This window comes from Gymnoscopelus microlampas (genome assembly GCF_963454915.1).
Source record: "Gymnoscopelus microlampas genome assembly, chromosome: 4".
In the NCBI taxonomy this organism is placed as follows: domain Eukaryota; kingdom Metazoa; phylum Chordata; class Actinopteri; order Myctophiformes; family Myctophidae; genus Gymnoscopelus; species Gymnoscopelus microlampas.
The window spans coordinates 23,237,052-23,260,073 of NC_139941.1; the positions used below are offsets into that span (position 1 = coordinate 23,237,052).

At 41.8% G+C, this 23,022-nt stretch overlaps 2 protein-coding genes across 2 annotated transcripts in view; both read left to right on the plus strand.

The window, feature by feature from the left end:
- The first annotated feature begins 376 nt into the window (after positions 1-376).
- LOC311042977 (sesquipedalian-1-like) lies at positions 377-6,061 on the plus strand. Its single transcript, XM_084054086.1, has 3 exons — positions 377-454; positions 995-1,132; positions 1,624-6,061. The coding sequence occupies exon 3, from the start codon at positions 1,665-1,667 to the stop codon at positions 2,547-2,549; it is 885 nt and encodes a 294-aa protein (XP_083910212.1). The 5' UTR covers positions 377-454; positions 995-1,132; positions 1,624-1,664; the 3' UTR covers positions 2,550-6,061.
- Positions 6,062-7,684: 1,623 nt separating this feature from the next.
- Positions 7,685-23,022, plus strand: part of sh2b3 (SH2B adaptor protein 3) — a 79,319-nt gene continuing 63,981 nt past the window's right edge. Inside the window, exon 1 of the mRNA XM_084054964.1 lies at positions 7,685-7,975. The gene's annotated coding sequence lies outside the window, so the exon portion shown is untranslated. The remainder of the gene's footprint in view (positions 7,976-23,022) is intronic.

Below are 23,022 nucleotides of genomic sequence, written 5' to 3' on the forward strand. Positions count from 1 at the left end.
AAGGATAAAATTAAGTCTGATAATGATGTACCGTGCATGTTCACATCATGTATACTTTACATTACTTGAGACCATTTTTCAAATATTTTATTTTTAACATTTTGGACAAGATAGCCAATTTAACATGGAGGTGTCCAGATGTCCTTAGAGCCCACCTATCCTGTATCCTGCGAGTCAACCCAGATGCAGTGACCTCCTCCCTACAGTCTTTTATTTAAAGTGTAGTCAGGGTGCGAATGTTTTTCTGATATCGTCGCCCGGATGAGGGAGGTAACCACTGAGCTATAATGGTGAACCTATAGCGATCCGCCCACTTGAACTGACCGCACACACACAAAAAACACGTTTCCTTATGAGAATAGTCACGTGACATGGAAGTCTGGGGCAAGTCTGGAGAAGGAAGACCAGCTAAAACATCTGGCAGAAAAAAAACCGTGTTGGCCGCAGGTTACAGGTATGTATATGGACTGATCACACAGCATTTTGTGATACAATACAATAAGCTCAAACCGTTTGCTAGCGCTTTGCTTTGTAGAGAACTCCCCTGACTGCACAGTGCTGACGCTGGGGGGAAAAAAAACAGAAACACATTTCTTCTGCATTAAGTGGCTAAGCTAAATGACAATCTTGCAGTCTTTTGTTCACATTCAGACCTTTTGTTGTTGTCACGTCTCAGACTCAGTGCATCTTTTTAGAGGCATATAGGCCGAAAAAACGGAAAGACTGTAATAATCGCTGATGTGTCAAAAGCGTGTGACCAACATCGCCACTAAATACGCTTGAGACTGAATCATTTTCTAAAAAAGATTAGGGAGGGACAATCCCACGAAACAAGATTTTTGTCCTCATGCATTCACACGGGGCCTTTCCGAAGGCTTTGCATTGTGTAAATTGTATTGTAAACCAATGAAACTTGCTAATTCTGTGCCGTTGCTGGTTAATCCAGGCGGTGGAAATTGTGGTCAAATAACCCCTGTCGCATAATTCTTTCCAGTCCTCTGATTTTGGAGTAAGAGTGGAGAGCTTAAAGAAAACATGGGGAAATGTTGAATTTTGAGCAATAAATCACCAGCTGTGACCTGTGAGGGAGGACTCGGAGGAGTGTGGCATATCAACTGGATATGAGATAAACGTGAGTACAGCACACTTAATTAGCCTCGTATCAAGACTATCATAGATGTATTTTTGTCTGACTTTTACTTTCATATCTATGATATGCAAATGCATAAATACATCTATGATAGAGTTGATCCAAGGCTAACACATAATCTGTGTCTTGGACTTTGCACAAGCACTTGATAGTTCTGGTGAAAAATACTGGTTTGTTCAGCGTTAAAGGAGCATTAGTTGTACTGTACACAGAAGCACATCCCTCTTATATAATAGTCAGTCACAAGACATTGGTCATTCCATCTTATCCTTGCGTACCGTAATCACTAAGCCTTAGTTGCTTTGCATTGGCCGTATTTTTGCAATGAGTAGTTTGAATTAAACTTTGTACTCTTTAACTGGTATTTATTTCTTTATTTGTGCTGTGCACGGAAGAAACAAGAGAAATGTGATCGCACTGTACGAGTCCATTTACCACATTGTATGTCTGCTGTGCTTGTGTTTACTATATAGACCAGTCTACCACCCGCAGAAGAAAGGGAGGAAGAGTAGAAATGAAGCTGAACGAACGCAGCGTGGCACACTATGCCACCTGCGACTCCCCGCCAGATAAGACGGGCTTCCTGTTTAAAAAGGGCGAGCGCAACACCGCCTACCACCGCCGCTGGTTTGTGCTGAAGGGCAACATGCTCTTCTACTTTGAAGAACGAGAGAGCCGCGAGCCCATTGGAGTCATTGTCCTTGAAGGCTGCACCGTGGAGCTCTGCGAGTCCTCTGAGGAGTTTGCCTTTGCTGTCAAGTTTGACTGTGCCAAAGCTCGGACCTACAAGATGTCTGCCGAGAACCAAGTGGGGATGGAGTCGTGGGTGAAGGCCTTATCCAGGGCCAGCTTTGACTACATGAGGCTGGTGGTGAAAGAGCTGGAGAAACAGTTAGAGGAGATCCAGGAGGCTGGTGTTTGCGGCATGGCAGCAGGAGGCACACCGGGCAAGTCCAAAGCCAACAGGAGAAACCAGGTGGTTCGCTCCCGGTCTGGAGCATCTTCTTCCTCTTCGTCTTCTTCCTCTTCATCATTGTCATCCGGTGCACCTCCTCCATATTTCCAGAAGAACCTCCAAGATGAGATGCAGATCACCGCTGGTTCTTCCAAAGAGAATGGAGTAGCGTGGAGTAAAGCACCCGTCACGCTGGCCAACGGCTATAGCGAGGTGGCTTCATCTTCTGTGCCCTGGGATGGAAGTACAAGCACTGGCCCCTGGAGTGTGACTGGAGGTGGTGATGGGGTGAGGCCGCCTCCGGTGCCCCCCAGGAGGAGAGGAGCCTCTCTGGAGAGTCCTGTTTCCCCTGGCACAGGTTGCTTCTCCAAGCTCCATGACTGGTATGGTCGAGAGGTGGAGGAGCTGAGAGTGGAATGGTTACAGAACCAACCAGTAAACTAGACGGATGCATTCCTTTTCTGCATAATAGCATCATTCCTCTGAATACTCTACTGTTCTCCTCTGAACCTGATACCGGATAGATGAAGAGCATTGTGTAAATTGCGGTTAAATTCATAACATTTAGAATTTCATTTTATTTTCTTGTGCCTACCGGGCAAAGTAAAGTTGCAACCAACTATAAATCAGGCATTAATAGGCTACTTTCACATTAGTGGCGACAAAGCAACAGGCTTTGTTTGGCGACAAAGTCATTTTCAATGAAAGCCAGCAGCTACAAACTGACCCCAGACACATGTCGCTGTATGATGCACTACAAAAAAAGTTGAGCTGGCTTCAACTTTTTCCAGCGCTCCAGTGATGCAGTTAAGTATCATTCAATCATATGTTTTTGTTTCACCATTTCCACTCTCCTTCCCTCTCCCCACAATTCTTGCACTGTTCTGTGAATGGAAGAATGGTCTCGCTGTTCGCTAGAGTGAACGCAGCATTACGGTTACTAAGTACCCTGGCTAGCCATCTTTGGGTCTGTGTTGTAGGTCTGCATACTGCAAACATTCAATCATTTTCTGCCCTCGTGAACTTTGAGGAGTGGGTTTGTCAAATAATCTTTACCACAGAGATCACTTTTGGTTCATTGAAATAACGATGCTCATGCTACATGCTAACATGCTTTGGGGAAAAACAGCCCTGATCCTCTTCTGGAAGGGCACATTCTACCCTAGAGGACTGTGGTGTTTAATGTCAGAGAGCATGTGCGCAGAACCCTTAGTTGACTCTTGGGGCATTGGGGACGGTGATGGGAGCTAAGAGCAACACTTGCTGATATTTTTAGCTCTTGTTAGCCAGCAGTCAAATGATGCCATGTCACACAAATGTTAATGTTTGTCACTTATTTCATTTTGATATCATGGATTTTAAATCAAATTCCTTTGTGATATTCAATTTAATGAAAACATGAAATGAAAACAATTGACTATATACAATCAAATCAAAATGTAATTTAGCCATTTATCACAGTTTGCCTTTATTTGACCCCTGAATGTTACTGAATGAGTGTACTGCAACTGAATAATTAGACTCTCAGCATCTTTAAAATTCAAACTGTGTGTTTGACGCAGGGGTACCGTAAGAGGGGTCACCTGAATGATTGAGAGGGCCCAGACCTGTAATGGGGCCCTGGAAAGCGCCAGAGATGCCATGCTAAATACACTCATTTACCTGCTTTTTGTTCTTGAATATCTACCTTCAGCAGGTCTTGGTGTCCAAAATGTCTGGTATTTTGGAGAATTTTAAGAAGTGCCCCATGTAGCATTTTGCTGCTCATCACGTGTAAAAAAAAAAACACGCAAAGAGCGTTGCTTACAAATGACATTGTTCCCATAACCCGAAGGGACGGCTGTGTGTTTCTAAGCAACACTATTGCCATAACCCAAAGGGATGACTGCACATTTCTAAGTGACATTGTTCGCATGACCCTAGAGAGACACGTTGGGACAGGCCCATGGCTGTTTTATTGTTAAACCACTGCTAGGCCATAAGTAATGATTGAGGATTATGATTTTAGGTTACTTTGATGCAATTTCAATTTTCCTTTTTTAAGATAAAATGCAAAACGTTGCATTTTACAAACGGCTTATTAATACTCATCGGTGAGTACTCAAACATAAATCAGTTGTGGAGATCATCTGGGTGGTGCAACTTCATGCCCACCACCATGGAGACCGAGGTTCGATTCCTCTATGGTGCCGTCTGCTTGGCTGGGTGCTCCAACAAACACAATTAGCCGTGTTCGTGGGTGGGAAGGCGGCAGGGGAGAGCGATATCTCTCACTGCACTAGTGATCTGTTCAGCAAGGAGCAGAACTGGCAGGTATGGCGTGTTCCTCCGCATGCGTTATGCCCCCCTGGTGAAACTGTGATGAACAGAAGCAGCTGGTGACTCCGTGTGTATCAGAGAAGACACATGGATGCCCACACCTAGCCTCGTAAACCCCCCCCCTGGAAATCGCATAGCAATCAAATGCAAATGCATGCGATTTCAGGGGGGGGGGGGTTACAAAACTAAACTAGCCCACACCCTCCCCAAGACAAACAAGTCGAGGGTGGGTGGAGGGGAAAGGGACTATATACAGTACATGGAGGGAATCTCTAAATTGTGGATAAAGTGAAACAGAACAAAACATAAATACATCACTCAATTCTTGGTCATTAAAAAGTGGTATCGTGACTGTGTACCCCTGATTTTTGTCAGTTTAATATTATTAGAGGGCCTGGGGAGCCGCACCCCTCTTTGGAAACACCAGTAGTCGGAAGAGGGGTGCCATGCAATATGTATTACCTTAATCACACATGACAATTTGCTTTTATTTTTGTTTTTTAGTTTTTTACTTTTACATGTGCCTTTCTGTCAGTCTCTGTGCACTGTTGCCATAATCACAGTGCAACAGTGACAAGGAATGTTTCATTTCTTAAAATCGTTTTCTACTAGTACATTATGTATTTTTTGCCAAAGTTATGTCATGGTGCAATCTGTTATCTATCATGCCTAATTTATACTCCACCATACGAGGGTGTCCCATACCATTAATAGCAGATCTACAAGCTCACAATATGTCACTCATTGTGAGCTTGTAGATCGACAATGTTTTGGTCCGTACACCATCGTATTACAAAGTATAAATCTGGCTCAAGTAGAGATCAGCTTTAGTTGTGACAAATTGACAATGACTCAGTTCCATGGTCTGCATGTACAGTAGGCCTACTATCATGTCTAATACTGTCCTTGTAAAGACAGGATTACATGGTAAATTATGAAGTGTTTCACTTTATATTTCTCAATGTATTTTTATGTATTAATTTAACTCTTGAGTGTGCAATTGCTTAAACATTCAGAATTAAATTAATGCTCCAGATGTTGCTGTAAAATGATTTTTTGATTGATTGATTGATTGATTGAATACTTTTTTAACAGTTTGCAGATTGTACAGAGGTATAGTTTACAAAGATTGTTAAAACGATAACACACAAAGCCATAGGGGCTTGTTTCCATTGTGGTCCTGTGTATTCAATTCATTAAGAAATGATATGGTACATTTGGGATGATGTTTATAAACATCAGCAATTTTGAGACAATATGCTATATATAGCTAATATTGTTATGATACAGTATTAGCAATTGAACTTTGTAAATATTGATTGTGACATTTCCTCATACTTATTTCTCAAACATCAATTTAACTATATTTCCACAAGGTGACCAATTCTACTAATCTCTATTCAAGAGTGCCAAATGAGGAGGTAAAAGCAACCCAAATGCAACTCTAGACTCTTCTTTTTTTTTTAAGATAACTGATTCATACATGTTAAGATCTCTTGAATATTGTAGTAGGCTACATATACACAGTACAAGCTTCCAGAGCTGTTTCCAAGTGGTACATTTGTAATAAATTTAACCGATAATATTTAACAGATGGGAATGATTTGATAATGAATCAATAAACAGTGTTGAGATTGCATTGCCTCCTTGTGGACAGCATTATTTCACATTTTGATTGTAATCACTGTATGGTTCTAAATGTTTCAGAATATCTTGGATTAGCTACAAGAAAAACTTTTTTTGTGGGGGGGATTTGCATGGCTAATTTTGGCGATAGAAAACATCTAAGTAAGACAGAGCACGTGCAAATGTGATCATGAGACTTTTAGGGAAGCACAGCCATGTGCCATCATACTCTACCTATTAAAACAGCACTTTATTTGTTCTATCTAGCCATCTCCCGCTAGATGTCGCTCTGTATCAATTTTACAGGGTGCACACACTTTAACTATGGCGCACACCAGATTGTATCTGAGCATCATTCATGATGATTATGGTGTGTGCATGTATTATTTACTCCGACATGATTATAATAATTCGGAATTGCAGAATCTGTACACGCATAGATAGATTGGTGTGAATTGATTAGGCCTAGGCTGGCTGGCATGATGCAGTATTTATTGGCAACGCTGATGCATTTTTTTTTTTGCCATGTTTTTCATTTACATAATCTTATTTGATTAGACTAAACATTTCTGCAATAAATAATGAATAAGTAAACAAACCCCTCCACTACCTGGGGGAATAGGATCTTTAATGATTTGAATAATTGAAGATGATGACTGACTAATTCATCGTTCAACAAGGAGACTATCAACTGTTCATGCAGTTATCACAAACATTATTTTGCGCTTGGCCAGCCCTATGGGCCACGCTTGGTCTACTTCGAAGTCGCAGCATTTTATTCATCACGCACACTAGACCAGGGGTTCTCAACCTAGCCCGTGGGTCGGGACCCCCAAGGGGATCCCCGCATGATTTTCTTTTTTTGTGTGTGTTTGGGGGGGGGGGGGGGGGGGGTCAAACAAAATGCGGGGTCCCCAGTTCAAATATGATTATTTTGGGGGGTCGCGGCCTGAAAAGGTTCAGAACCACTGCAGTAGACCCCTATGAGTAGACCACATTAGCTGCTTGTTATCCTGCCCACGTCAAGTTGCTAAAAGTGACACAGCCACCTGCGAGGTCCGTTGTTTTCAAAGTAAAAGCTCTATTCATAGATACATATTAAAACACAAAGCCATAAAGACTACTGGTTATGACAAGATTTAGAACGGCAGAGAATTCAATGTCTGGTGTTTTTTTTTATTGTTTGTTTGTTTGTTTGTTTTTATCAGGCTTTGAAGAGGCAATTCAATAATAAAATACTTTTGCTCTACCTCCCCACTTGCTTTTTAGAAGGTTCCCAAACTTTTTTGCCTGGGGACCCAAACAAGTGAAAATAGCAGATCTACAAGCTCATGTAATATAAATTGTTGTTTGTAATACGTTTTTTTGAAAATCTTTTGAAATGAAAATAATATAATAATAATAATAATAATAAACAAAAAAAGGGGGATATTTACTCGCGACCCACAAAAATCGGTCCGCGACCCACACATGGGTCTCGACCCGCTATTTGGAAAACCGTGTTTTAGAACGATAGCCGTGGCCCTTTATTTTGAAAGGTAAACGGTCCTCGCGTCAAAAGCGGAAATAAGATGGTGGACAATAATGGCTAGTGTGACGCAGCTGGACCTCAGGCACATTTTCTGACAGCGGAAATGAGGAGAGTCGCCACTTTTTTTTCCGCGTTTAAGTTAAGTTTCCTTCCTGAAAGTTTTTTTTTCTTTTTCTCACAACGAAGGATATCTGTTGAATGCACTCACGATGAGAGAGAAGGCAACGGACTTTTTAGCATGCTGGCATTCTTCGACTATAGAAGTGTATTTGTTGTTCTTCGCAGACATTTTTAGTCACTTTAAGCGCTTCACAACGCAGTTCCGTTATGCGAAGTCCAACTTTCTGGTTTGTCGTTGTGCTGCGGTGGGTGAACGTCCAAGATAACGGAGAACGTGAGTATGTTGACAAGAAGACCAGAACAGAACAGCTCTCTGTCAAAAATGTACCCTGGAGTATTTTCACAAGAAAAATATATCGTTAGGCTGTGTAATAACGTTATAATAAAAAAAACTATTCTGAGCGAACGTGCAGTAATTTAAATAGTTTTTCCATTGAGAATTCGTTTTTTCCCCCCGTTTAAAAAGTGTGGGGTGATGCAATTTAAAGAGTCTCTTAGCCCTGGATACGGGATAGGTGGGCACTAGGGACATCTGGGCACCTCTGGTTTGTACAAAAAAAGTTTTAAAAGAAAATATTTGAAATATGGTCTTAAGTATGTGAACATGCAGGTACATCATTATCAGACTTAATTGTATCCTTCAACTTCTTGTTTATGGCCCAAAATGACTGGATATACAGGTTTTGTAGCAATATGTAGCAATTGTAGACATATTAGTCCATAATTGTCAAATATTCAATCATGTTCTAATCATGTATGCTTTACTTTACTTAAGTATATATTTTTCAAATATTACATTTTTTACCATTTTGGACAAAATAGCCTATTCTACATCGAGGTGCCCAGATGTCCTTAGTGCCCACCTATCCTGCTATCATTGGCCCTCAGTCACTCAGACCGATGCTGCACACATTTATTTAAGAATAACATAATATCCTCCCTATTCCATAATCTCTACAACATTCAAGATTTATTTTATAGATGCTCATAGATGCTTAACAAACATACATGAGGCACTTTTTGCTGCGACGTTCCTGATGGATTTTGCATGTTGCTTCAAAAGCCTAAATATTATCTTCATGATAGTCCCTCATCCATCGGTTGCCACATGATAATGACGCAATTATGTTATGTTATTATTCCCATTCCCAAAACGCAATTGTATTATGCTCATATCCAATGGGTGACTACTGACTAGGTTATTAACCTATATACTAAGGTTATTATACTATAATAACCTGTATATACTGTAGCATTACACAACTATGTACTATTGAAATATGGATGCTTCTTTTCCTAGTGAAATGCTGTGTGCACATGGCATGCATGCGTGCATGCGTGCAGGACTGCTTGTTTGTCTCTGAAACCATGCACCTCATGATTTCAGGATGGTGAACAGGAAAAATGAGGAAGCAGCCACTTGTTTCACAACCCCATTGCTATATGGCAGTAAATCAAAACAATAATTGTGTGTGTGTGTGTGTGTGTGTGTGTGTGTGTGTGTGTGTGTGTGTGTGTGTGTGTGCGTGTGCGTGCGTGCGTGCGTGTGCGTGCATGCGTGTGAGGTTGTGATGGGGCATTCATTTAAGTTAATTTGAGTGTTCAGATGTGTTCAGGTGTGCACAGGTGTGTGTTTAGGGCCATACAACTATAGCATGGCTGATATAAGGGCTGTTTTCCCTAGAGATCCAACCTTGTCGTACGGGGCAAAATCACCCACCCACCGTAGGTTATTCTTCAAAGAATGTGGGGCCTCCTCTCTCTGTTTGATCAGAACCACTGGGACAGCAGGCTCCTGTAGTGTGGTGTTTTTGTAGTCTATGGGTTCCTGACTCCTGAACTAATATACAGAAAAGTCGTAAGCTGCGTCATTTTCCCCAAATTGCGGTTTGCGATTTGAATTCGTTCTATCTTCTATATAAAGTTCAAGTTGTCTCTGGGTTTGTGTGCCCAGATTATGCCCAGATATGGACACAGACACACAGACACACACACACACACACACACACACACACACACACACACACACACACACACACACACACACACACACACACACACACACACACACACACACCATATGTGGAGATCCCCAACGTCAGCATAAATCGGCATTGTTAGCCAACTCCAAATGGATATGCCAGACATCAGCCCACATTGCTGTTGTTAGGCTGCTGCGTGTGTGCCGTCAAACTAGAGCTCGATCAGGGGGAGAGAGAGAGAGAGACAGAGAGCCTATTTCACCCGTCTAATAGCTGGGTATCAAAACCTGAACACGCAGATTGATATGTCGTAGTGACACATCATCGCAATAACCCCGGCAATGCCGGGAATGCTGATAACGCGTCCCTTTGCGCCCTTCTGATTGTATTATTAAATGTGTTACAAATGTGTACCAGAAAAGGTATTGCAATTTTAAATCTTGTGATTGAGATAAGAATTGTGATAGCCATCACAGTTAGAGAAAGCCATGGTATTTTCTTGCTGTGATGATGTGATGATGTGATGATGATGATGATAAGGGCAATGACGTTCAGGGGCCTGTTGATTAAAACAACAGATGCACAAGTGTAACAGAAAACAACTTGGTTAGAGCTTAGTCTCTCAAACACTTTTGCCACCGGACTCTCTTTGCAAGTTGGTAATTGCAGTATTCAGTATTGCAGTGCATTCATACACTATGACACTATGACACTGCGCGTGTGTGTGTGTGTGTGTGTGTGTGTGTGTGTGTGTGTGTGTGTGTGTGTGTGTGTGTGTGTGTGTGTGTGTGTGTGTGTGTGTGTGTGTGTGTGTGTGTGTGTGTGTGTGTGTGTGTGTTCTAGATGGAGAAGTGACTAGCGATGCTAAACAAGTAGTGGGGACTGCAGCTGTAGCTACAGTATCAGTAGTGGATCAGACACTGTCACGCATGGTTCCATGCCTTTAACTGAGATGTTATCAAACACCAGTGCTTCCGCTTGCCTCAGGCTTCTAAGAATTCCACTGATGAGACCGCCAAGGGAGGTCTCTGACCCACAACGGCCCTGGGAGAGAGGAGTGAGAGGGAGAGAGAGAGAGAAGGGAAGGAGGGTAGGGAGAAGGAAAGTGTGTCAGTGTGTGGTAGGACTGAACAATTAATAGGAAAATAATTCAAATCGCACTATTGAACCCTCCAAATCGCAGAGGTTGCAATTAATGTGTTAAATAGCTTTATATTCTGATATTAATCATTATTATAGAGTACTATAGTATTTGACCTGTATAAATAAAGGGGTCTCTCCCCATCTCTCCAGCTCTTTAGTAAATCGAAAATAAAATTTCAAGTCAGGATACCAATTTCATCCAATCTGGAGAGATAACTAATACAGGATACAGGATGAACAAGTGGAATTGGAATTGATGAAACTAACAAATGAGCAAACAAAAAGATGAATGATCTTTATGGGATTCTCTCTCATGTTTGGATGAAATTTGTAACCCACGGCACCTGTAAATGTAGTTTCTGTTTATTAAAGAGTTGGAGAGATGGGGAAACCCCTGTTACTAAATAAACACTCTATAGCAATGATTACTATCAGAATAGGCTATGGAGATTTAACCTTTTAACAATAACTTATTATTTTCTCTTTTTCTCTTTTGTTAATACCAAAAATATCACTTGCAGCACCTTTTATTGCATAAAAGGTATTATAATATTCTATAGAGCCTTTATCCAAAGCGCGTTACAATGTGCGTTACCACTTAAGCCCTTAGTCTCCCAAAATAGCCAATCTACAAGTGCACAGGTTGTAGATCTGCCATTGTTGGCGAATGTTCCCCCCAGAAATGGGATGCTGGGGTTCAAGTGAATAATCTGTTGACATAAATGAGAGAGAAGCTGATAAACAGCTAAAAGTAGACTCTTTGTGTCTCCTACCGGAAATACACCCGGTCATCAAATTATTGGCTTAGGAATGCGACAAAAAAAAAGAAAACATTAATTCAAGGCTTCATGGGGTGTGCAATTGAGAGAAAACAAGTATTTTTTTGTGTGAACTACTCCTTTAACACCACAAACAGAGACTCCGCTTATATTTGGAGAACAACCAGGACATAAACCATCAAGGAGATAACATGCATTAATGCATATCATTCTTTTGAGCAGTTTTTGTTAGCAGTATGTACACAGTTCATGAAAACTCAAAATAATTAAGGGATCAAAGTGTTCCCTACATTTCTTTGAGCAGTATATATACACATGCATACAGTATACATATAATAGATAAAAGATAACCATTATGTACTTCATACTACACATATACACATGACACTCGCACAGAGATTAACTGGAGTAACATTACAGAAAGGGTCTGATCATTCTCCTCATTCAGACATTTTGGAGCTAGAGTCTGCAATGTGTGTATCATTCCCGTCTTAAAAGCATGTTGTTAATGTCTCCCCTTCTGCTAGAGACCACATTGTTGCGGATTGTACGCCGATGCTCAGCAGTGTGTGTTTTTAGGTCTTACCAATATAGGCCAGGCCGCACGGACATTTGTAGATCACATTGGCTGTTGAACATGAAATAATAATGATTTAATACTTTTTCCCTGTATGAGGGTGATTGAACGAAGTAGATTTGCGTCAATTGAAATGTCATTGTTGGCAATGGCCACATGGGTAGTTGCCAGATGGAATAGCCCAGCATATTGCGCAGATTGGGGGGACTCTTATGTACCACCGTGGGGGCGGGGGTGCTGAGGCAAACACCTTTTAAGAACAGGGTCTGTATAATATACCAATATTTTTTTAATGGCTTTTTCTATGTCTTTGGATACAGGTGAATACTAAACTCTGTGCTCAGTCTGTCTTGGTCTCCTGGTGGAAAGGCACTCAGACTTATGTGTATGCAATGTCTGTAAATCTTGGGCAAACAGGATTATGTGTATTTTTGTTTTGTTATGTACATAATGTATGATGTGTAATGGATTGGGACATGTTTTGTGCAACTGTCAATGTCACTTGGCAGAGGTTGGCACTGATTTGAGACTGATGGCTGATTGGTCACAGGTGTGGTGATCAGGATGTCACACTGTCAATGTTTAAAAAGACTGTGTCTACACTTTGTGTGAAGGTCTGAGGAAGAGCCTGGTGGCTTGAAACGTTAGAAGTAAAATTGCATATGGGAGCAGCAATACTGGTGTACAGATTTCATGTAATCTGTTCACATACATACCGACGATGGAGGCAAACACACAAGGCACCAACTTGCTCATCGGGAGCAGTTAGGGGTTCAGCGTCAAGTACAATATTCATTTTCACCGTGAATGTATTCTAAAAGGACTAAATGTTTTTGCCTGTTTAATTCACTAGACGTTACAGTATACTAGTGTATACCTTACATTACTACTGACAATTTTCCATTTTCTGACTTTCCAAGAAGCCATTGGTTTCGATTAAAATCAACTTGCAGATCATTTTAAGGTGAATTTATCACCTGGACTCTTGAGCTACAATATAAGAGAAATCCGGTAATTAAAATAAATAAACAAATAAAACTATGTGTGCTTTGGAAAGTTTGCGATGTTAATGTAATGTATTCATGACTTTTAGTCAATGAACTAAACATGGAATAACACCAGCATGGTCATTTAAATATCAATTTATGTTGACAGTATGTAATGTTGTGGTGGTTGTACTGTAAACAGTTTGAAGCTTGACTGAAAACATGTTTGAATTGCAAAGCGACACACAATCACAATATTGGTCTGAAAAAAAATCACAATTCGATATTTATCCCAAATAGTTAAGCCCTAGCGGGTGGGGGGTTGAATAGCGGCTGTTGCTAGATAAATTGGAAGACAGATTGAAATATGATGACAGAGAGAGAGAGAGAGAGAGAGGGAGAGCGAGAGAGAGAGAGAGAAAGAGAAAGAAAGAAAGAGAGATAGATGGAAAAAACAAGCAGAAAAGGGGAGAGGCAGAGCCTCCCACCTTGTCAGTAAGTTTGGACCCCTCCCCTCGGGGAACGGCGTGTAATGATGTGAGATGGTGATATGGGGTCCTCCTAAACAGAGACTGAGACATGACTCGTCTGAGGCCACACACACAGCAGAGCCCCAAGGCAAAGACAAACCTTTACGCTGCTGAGTCTCACCTGTACTCACATGGCAGGTGAGCAGTGGTGGAAAAAGTACTCGCATTTGTTACTGGGTATCAATACTGCAATGTAGAAATACTCTGTTACAAGTAAAAGTCCGGAATTCAACATTTATTTGAGTAAATGTACAAAAGTATTGGTTTCAAAATACTTAAAGTACCAAAAGTAAAAAGTACTCATTATGCAGAATGTCCCATTTCACAAGTTTTGTAGATCGGCTATTTTCAAATGTCCGAAATATATATAGGGCTGAAGTGGTTAATATATGTTTTGCAATAATAATAAAAATCTACAAAGTAACTAGTAACTGAAGTTTTCAAGTAATTGTAGTGGAGTAAAAGTAAAAATTTGCCTCTGAGATGTAGTGGAGTAGGAGTAAAAGTACAGAAAAATAGAAATACTCCAGTAAAGTAAAAATACCTCAAAGTTTTACTTTAGTACAGTACTTCAGTAAATGTACTTAGTTACTTTACTCCACTGCAGGTGAGAGAAAGATAATGGGGGTAATGCCTGATTTATACTTGATTGTGCGCCATATCGTGCACGAAAAATAGCCAATCTACACGCTCACAAAGTGTTGTGAGCTTATTGCTATTATCGGTGTGTGGCACCAGTGCGCAACTAAGTATAAATCAGGCTTAAGTGTGTACTGTATGTGTGCACCCGTGCACACCTGTGTGTGTTTCCAAAGCAACAGTAATTAGAGGCTCTTTACTGTACTGTACTGTAGTGTATATGTGCCTTTGTTTTTTGTTATTGGAAGAATGTTGATTATAGGCCATGTTTACTGTAGCTGTATCTGTGCTTGAATATCACCTGAAGCAAGTGCATGCATGTATGGCAGGCATCCATGTTTAGTCGCAATTCATTGGTCTACCGTATGTGTATGGATTTCTTGTAAACTTGAAATGGTGTCAGGGGTTGTGTGTAATCTCACATTGAGTAAGGGGTGTACGATGCATTTTGATGCACTGAAATTGCTTAATCATATCAAAATATTTGAATCGAATTGAATTTTGGGGTGAAATGTCATGATACATTGAATCACCAAAAAAATCATAATGGAATCATTGTACACATCTAGGGAATGTGATTTTAGTTGTGAGTTAATTATCAGGTAGGTCTGTTCCCTCCCCTCATAGTCGATTATTTGATTCACCGGTCGTTTGGTCTAAGTCGACCAAGAATTTAGTTTAGTTTTAGATTAGTTGTTTATTCCTTTTTTTTAATATCCAGTAGCCATTGTGAAAATTAGAATGTTCAGTTCTCAACCTCACCAACTTGAAATAACTGATAACGATATAACGATTGTATGTACCAAACACAATGTTATATTGATGTTGATTAAATCTACTAATCGATTAGTTAACAAATGACTATGACTATTAGTTGACTAGAATGTCTTTAGCCGAGGACAGCCCTAGAGGTTAGGCAGTCATTACGTCTGAGAGGAAGTGAAGTGTGGAAGTGAAAGCAGGAACCCTCTCTCCCCTCAGACTGTGAACACAGAAGATCCAAACAGATGAATCATGTGTTTCAACGTGACTCCTGTATCTGAATGAGAGAGCCACTAGCTTGAGATCATTCACATCTTCCAGCGAACGGAGTCGCATCGCTTTAATGTCACTGGTGGTATAAACAAAATCCTCAGACATTCCTTTAACTATATGCTAGAGCCCAGACACATGTTTTCTTGTAGGTATCCACATGGCAATGATGAGTGCCAGTATATTTAGAGATGAGACAGAGAGTCAGTTGGCTTTTTATGGAGGGCCTGCAGTGAATAAGCCTAAAATCATGGAATCGGTCACCGCCACCAGATCCACCCCAGAACTCACGGTTATGTCACTTCCTGAACAATTTCCACGTGTCTGAATATGATTCAAAATCGATCAGAAATGCACCACTTGGAGCAGATGACTCGTTCATTAAGTGCTTTCAGAGGATAGCGGGAGCCTGAGATGTCCTGAGGGCCCTTTGCTGTAGTCACACAACAGGAATGGATTCTGGCATGTAGTTTACAGGATATTGGAACATGGCCAATTGATTAATCCATGAATGGTGGAGTGTTGTTTTGAAACACACTTTTAAACAAAGTCTGTCTTAACAACATATTGTAATGGAGGAGGAGTAGTGGATAATTAGTGTGTTACTATATAATGACACAATCTCATCTACAGCAACATTCATAAGTCCATATACAATTACTATTGACAGTAAAATAAAAACAAAGTGACTGTGTGCAATGCATACACTACTGTGTGTGTGTGTGTGTGTGTGTGTGTGTGTGTGTGTGTGTGTGTGTGTGTGTGTGTGTGTGTGTGTGTGTGTGTGTGTGTGTGTGTGTGTGTGTGTGTGTGTGTGTGTGTGCACTTATTTTATTCATGCTAACATGTGAGTGTGGATGAAACAAATGTAGTAGTAACTACGCTAGATTTATGCAATGGCATGATCGTTTGTTTGACTTCTGTTCTATTGTATTTGTTAATGATTGTGTTGAAAGCTGTTAGGACAACAGTGATGCCTGTAGGTCACATTCCCTGTAGCCTGTGTTGAACCTTCGGTGTCCTGCACTGAATACAGCAGATCTACAAGCACAGAATGCGCTGCAGCGCAACATGTGACCATCAATAGCCATGTCATCCATATGACCTAACGGTCTTGATGAAAGACTGACAGGGGAGAACTCTTCTCTTCTCTTCTCTTCTCCCCTCTTCTCTTCTCTTCTCTTCTCTTCTCTTCTCTTCTCTTCTCTTCTCTTCTCTTCTCTTCTCTTCTCTTCTCTTCTCTTCTCTTCTCTTCTCTTCTCTTCTCTTCTGTTTTTTCCTCGTAGTTTATCCTCTTTCTGTCTCTGTCTGTCATTATGTATGTCAAGGTACCCTCTTATTTTAGTATTTTTTCTGGCATGCCAGGGACTGCCCTCGAAGGCTAATGATAGACTATGGGCCATGGGCCAGGTGGAGATTGTTTGTATTAGTCAGCTGTAGAATGTCTGACAGCTGTGAGGAGTGAGGACGCTTGTTAATGGTGCTACCTTCACAGAATCCAACACAGTTACTGGGAAGTAAGACCTTCTTTTTGTTTTACACAGCTATGCTGAAAGCTGTGATCATCGTAGCATGGTCTAGTGGGAATATATGAAAGTATGATGCATGTGCAATTTTCTCCACAGTCTCCACAGGACACATCACAAGTAATTCCAATTTGATACTCACGGCAGGTTTGCTTTGCATCTGTTGTTTGTGTACAGTTGTCTCTCTCTTGACATTATCTCTCCAGAGCACCACACAGCTAATTTCTTAATCCCAATTTATACTCTGTCGTACGACCGCATCACAAGCCAAAAATAACTTATTGTCTCCGCCAGGCCGAGACTATGTTTTGCACCCTGTCCATTCGTCCGTCCGTCCGTCCGTCCATCCGTGTGTCCGTCAATGTGTCCGTCTGTGAACAGCTAATCTCCGGCACCGCTGGCATGATGGCTGCGAAACTGTGCACACACACTCCCTGGATGCCAGAGCAGAACCTCTGCCCCAAATCTTTCACATGGACCAGTTATAGCGCCACCTGGAGGCAGATTTTTGCAAAACATATTTTTTTTATATTACTCTCCGTAGTCAAGTGATCAAGACGGATCCGTCCGATTTTTCATATTCCATCCTGATTGGTGAATTCCAAACATTGCTGGGCCACAATAACCTACCTCACCTGGCGGAGACCTGTGCTTCGATGAGCACTTTTTCTAGTTTAACCACCAGAGTCCCTCAGGAGGCTTTACTGAGCAGCCTCTTTTTTTTCTTTTACACCAATACACTGACGATTTTTAGGCTCACAACGCATCATGTTGCTAGTTGCAACGGGCCTGAAAATTAAGGCGTCTTTAAAAGGTGTCTTTAAGTGCTTAATGTCCTCAAAGTCACGCATCCCAGCTTTTAACTGAGCAGATTGGACCTTCCGTTCCAGAGATAATGGCCAAAACATCTTGAAAACGTCCACTTTTGCCGATCGCCAATTTTCGATTCAGTTTTGGCTAGGAAGGTTGGACGGCGACAAAGTAGATATCTGAGTAAAGTTCACTTTGAGCTGCATCCAACACATCCAATGCCATTTCCGTCGGCCTTACCGTTAGGGGCAGTTGAAATCTATTTTTTGGGGGTAATAGATTTTTCTTTCTTTTCTTCGCGGAACCTGAGGCCTGGCCCGGCCCGACTAATTAGCATAGTTTTTGGGCCCGGCCCGAAAACGTCGGGTCGGGTAGGGTCAGGTTCGGGCAGAATTTGAGAACTCTACATGTTGCTACATGTTGTGAGCGTTTAGATCAGTTTTTTGACAAATGTTCACCCCAGAATACAGTAGGTACGCTAGGGTTCGAGTGGTTAAAAGTTATTTTTGGGGCGAGTGACACAGTTGTACAAAGAAATATAAATCAGCCTTTAGCCACCAAGTCTCAGCCTTTCACTTTCCCTACTGGCCTCTCCATCCCCAGACCACAGGAAATGGCTGGAGAGTGGCCGGGCCGGGTTTCTCTGGGTCTTAAGAATAGCAGCATTGTGTTGTGCAACTTGTGCTGGAGTCTGCATTGTTGTGGACTAGAAAATGCTCAGGCCAAAACAAAAAGCCAATGTACCTAATGGTCTATGTCTGACGTGTATCACACATGTACTATACATTATGTGACGTACAAACAGCTCTTCTATTCTTTCTTAGCTTTTTTTGTCTCTTGATTTACTTTATTGCTGGGATGGTTGCAATTATAGACACTCTGAAATATTGACTTATTTATTTTATATAAATATTTTAATTTTCTGCTGTTTCATTTTTTTAAGATCTGGATACGTCATTTTTGCCATTAATAGTTAGTACGCTAATTACTGCTAACATAAAATATTAGGTTATGTCTTTTGGCCTCTAATTACTGCTGAGACGAAGTGGCTGCTTTTATCACCTCTCTTAGGGTGGAAATACACATACATTAATCCACATTTCCTGAACTAAAGTCTGCAAGTACTACATTTCCCCTTTTTATATGCTTATTTTAGTATCAGTAGTTCAAAACCTGTCACTCATACACTCAAAATGTACCAAAAGTCTTGCCCCTTTCTCAGATAATTTATATCAAATGTGCCAGTTCGCCGTTGTTATTTCTCAGCTTGAGTCTGTTCATTTCACTGATATATTTTGAATGTATACTGTGGTTGTGTGTACACAGTAAAATCCTCAGTGTTAACTTATCCATTTGTAAAATTAAATAAAATGAACACAGAGGACTTGACTGTGTACACTGTACAGTATACTCTAGTTATAGATAATGCGCAATGTAGGCCATAAGACGCCCGTCTTCCCCGGTCTCCCCCAGAATCAGCTGATGTCTTCCTCGGGGCGATGGAAAGTAAGCCTGAAGGTTCTCTCATATTTCAGCAGCACTTCCTCCTCCTTTACAGTGTGTTCTTCAATTATGTAAGCCATGTGCGTCTCGCTTTCTGCTCTGCTCATTATCAAAGCTTTTTCACGTTTCACTTCATACAAACATCTCAGCTGATTCCATGCGCTTTTATTTGTGGTGGTGACAAATTTACTTTGTTCCAAAAAAAAAAGAAATTGCGTCACATTGTCGCTTTGTAGATGTACTCCTGACACAAACAACACTTTGAAAAAAAAGTGGAGGATGCGTCCAATGGTGAGTGACATCACGTTGCTACTGTGTGAATCTGTTCGCAAGCATTTAATGCATGTTATCCCGGAGGGTCTTTCTGCAACAGTCAGTGCATGTACAGTTTACAATTACACGCATGCGCGCACGCACGTCCGTGTGTGTGTGTGTGTTAGTGTGCATGCATGACGTGTGCATTGACTTGCTGCTTGCCAGAGACCAGGGCAGGGCTTCCTGTTACTGTGATTGCTGGCCAGACAGACAGAGCAGAGTGAAGCTAGCAGAACTCTGACCAGCATTGCTCGCTTTGTCTCTGTGCCTCCCTGGCTCTGCCACCTGGACTCTCACCCCCTCCCCCTTAGCCTGGCACTCTCCCTCAGCCATCTCTCTCTCCATGTTCTCACTTCCTTCCTCCCTGAGCTCTCTCTGTCTCTATCTCTATCTCTGTCTGTCTGTCTGTCTGTCTGTCTGTCTGTCTGTCTGTCTCTCTGTACGACTCTGTCTTCTTCTCTCTCCCTCACCCCCCCCCCCCCCGGCCGGGTTCTGTCCTCCTCTTCCTCTCGCTCCATCCGAGATGGGAGCCAGGGCCTGTGGTTGCAATCTCTTTCTCTCCACCTTCGCTGTCCGTATTCTACTCACTTAACCCACCGCTTGGCACATCCTGCTTTGTAAAGTGATCTACACTGTGTTCACAAGCTGTCATGCAACGTGTTGTATAATTGATATCAAAGGCATGTTTATCCCATTGACTATGACCCACGGTATACTTGATATTAGTGCGGAACATTTTCCAAAGCATACCTTGACTTGTTTGACTAGAGGAAGCCATTGGATTCCGTTCATTTCAGTACAGCATGAACATCAATTTGAGACTTGAGATGAGACACAATAGTTTATCCTCAAAGTCATGTTATTGTTGCACTTTAATGCAATGCAAGGCCCTGACACACATCAGCCAGTCAGCTTATAGTGGACTTGTCTTGCCCGTACTGTATGCTCTGCGCCTGCGTGAGCGGAAATACATCTAATAGTGTCGTAAACAGTTGTAAAAAAGAAAAAACGAAGATCGAGCATAATTGGAAGACAATTGGGAAGACAACAAACTAAACATTATACGGTTTTGTTTTATGTTTGGAATACGAATTGAGGATGTGTCTTATACTTGAGGTTCGCTATGCGGCCCTCACACGTTGACTGATATGCCCATACATGGAGATCTCTGTATCTGTCTGTCCCTGTCCCTTTATGCCCATATATGGAGATTTTTGTATCTGTCAGTCCTCGTCCCTTTTATGCCCATTTATGGAGATATCTGTATCAGTGTTGTGTTCTAGTTTTTTTCGGAAGGTATACGCTACGATACGATGCGCGTGGTCGTGGGTATACGCTCTCGCGTTTTCAATGGATGAAACAGTTTTTGAAGGTATACGGTAGCGTCGAAAAAAAATCTCAAGGTATACGCCGTACACAGCATCTGACGGTAGAACACACCACTGATCTGTATCTGTCAGTCCTTGTCCCTTTTATGCCCATATATGGAGATCCCTGATGTCATCAGTATATGCCCATTATGGGCATGCTCCCTTTTGTGCCCATATATGGAGCTGACTGATTTGTTTGCGCCTGATGCCATGACGACACATTGAGGTTAGACAACACACTCCATATTTGGGTGTAGCTGCATTGGGAACTCCTTATATGGTTATGGCTGACATTGTGAGTCATGGTGACATGAGCGTGACGTCAGAGGTCCGCCCGCCGGCCGGACCAACCGGCCGGCCCTCCCATAAGCCAGTAGTAATATAGGACAATTAGCAACTGGCACTAGTGCCTGTTTATCATCATTATCTTGCTTCTCACTTCCATTTCTCTTCTTGTGCTATGGTTTGTTCAGACTGTCAGCAATACTCAAGGGCCGGTTTTCTTTTTTTGAGCAAAATTCTAATCCTAGTCCATGACTTAAACTAAACTGTACAATTATGTTTAGCCAACTCAATGATTACATTTTAATAACTTAGGACAGAATGTACACACATACTATACCTAAAAATAGCCAGAGCTGTGAATAGACAATGGTATTTATTGACACTGGAAGTGGAATGGTCCTTTAAGTGTATCCAAGCCAAGTGATTCACTCTGGGATTCAGAGAATGAAAAATTCAAAGGTTGTAATAGAATCTGTTTTTCATCCGGGCCCTCTGCTCTGCACATGTTGCCTGTCTGTGTGTTTCCCTCCATTTACTGGAAAGACGGCGGTTTTGTCATTTCAAAAAGAGCCTCAATGCCGCGTAGGCTAATTGAGTCGTAAGTAATAGGATTGGATCATCAGCTTGATGCTGGTAATAACACCAGGGCTATATAAAGGGCAAAGGAGGATGTGGGCTATTCGAAGAAGATAATAATTTAACTTAATCAGCGGCTGGGCTGAGGTTTTAAAGCTCATGCTGCTCAGCAGTGTAAACTGCTCAGTCACATTTTAATATAATGAGGAAGACAATTAAAAACACATCCTCTTTTTGAAATAGCAAATAGCCTAATGGCAGGACGGAGGCATTACATTCTCAGGCGCATTTTGTCACGTGCGCGCACATAGCATTCTCTCTCTTTCCCCATCACCACATCTTTCTGTCTGTTCCTTCTATTCAGCTTCTGTGAGAAAGGAAGAAAAAGAAGTAGATCACCATTTAAGAGAGAGATATTGTCCATTCATGTTGTCCACAACATAAGATGCCGGAGAATGTCCTGTGTGTGTGTGTGTGTGTGTGTGTGTGTGTGTGTGTGTGTGTGTGTGTGTGTGTGTGTGTGAGTGTGAGTGTGTGTGTGTGTGTGGTACAGTATATGGCCTTGAATAACAGTTGTTCCCAACAGGGGATAACAGGGAGCATTGAGTGGTGTGTGTGAGCTGATACCGACCTCTGAGATATAAATAGGACCACCCTGCAACAGGGCTTCCACCACCAGCACTGATAATACTTTTTCTATCCACTATTCTGTGTGTGTGTGTGTGTGTGTGTGTGTGTGTGTGTGTGTGTGTGTGTGTGTGTGTGTGTGTGTGTGTGTGTGTGTGTGTGTGTGTGTGTGTGTGTGTGAGCGCATGCGCGAGCGCACACATGTGCATGTACGCGCCTGTGTCTGTGTTGTGTGCGTGCGTATGTTCATGTGTGTGCGTGCGTATGTTCATGTGTGTGCGTGCAATGTTTCAGGCTATAGCCCAGAGTTTGCATCAATATGAGTGCACTGATGTTCGATTCTTCAGCTGCACTTTGTGTGTAGTTGCGTCCCATAGGCTGTGCTTCCGGCCGGTATCTGTGTTCTGGCTCGGCTCCTAGCAGGCCTTCACAGAGCTGTGGTTGTGTATTTCAGGGGCTTTTAGAGAGCAGCCCATCCCTATTCTGGGCCAAACCTTTGCCAAATCTACAATCTCTCAACGCATCACCATGTGACGCGTTGGGTGCTTGTAGATCTGCAATTTTTGCCAAATATGTCTAGTGTAGCCCTTGAGAATCCGGTCAACTAGGTAGGTATAGGGCCCATGGGAATTCGGTCAACT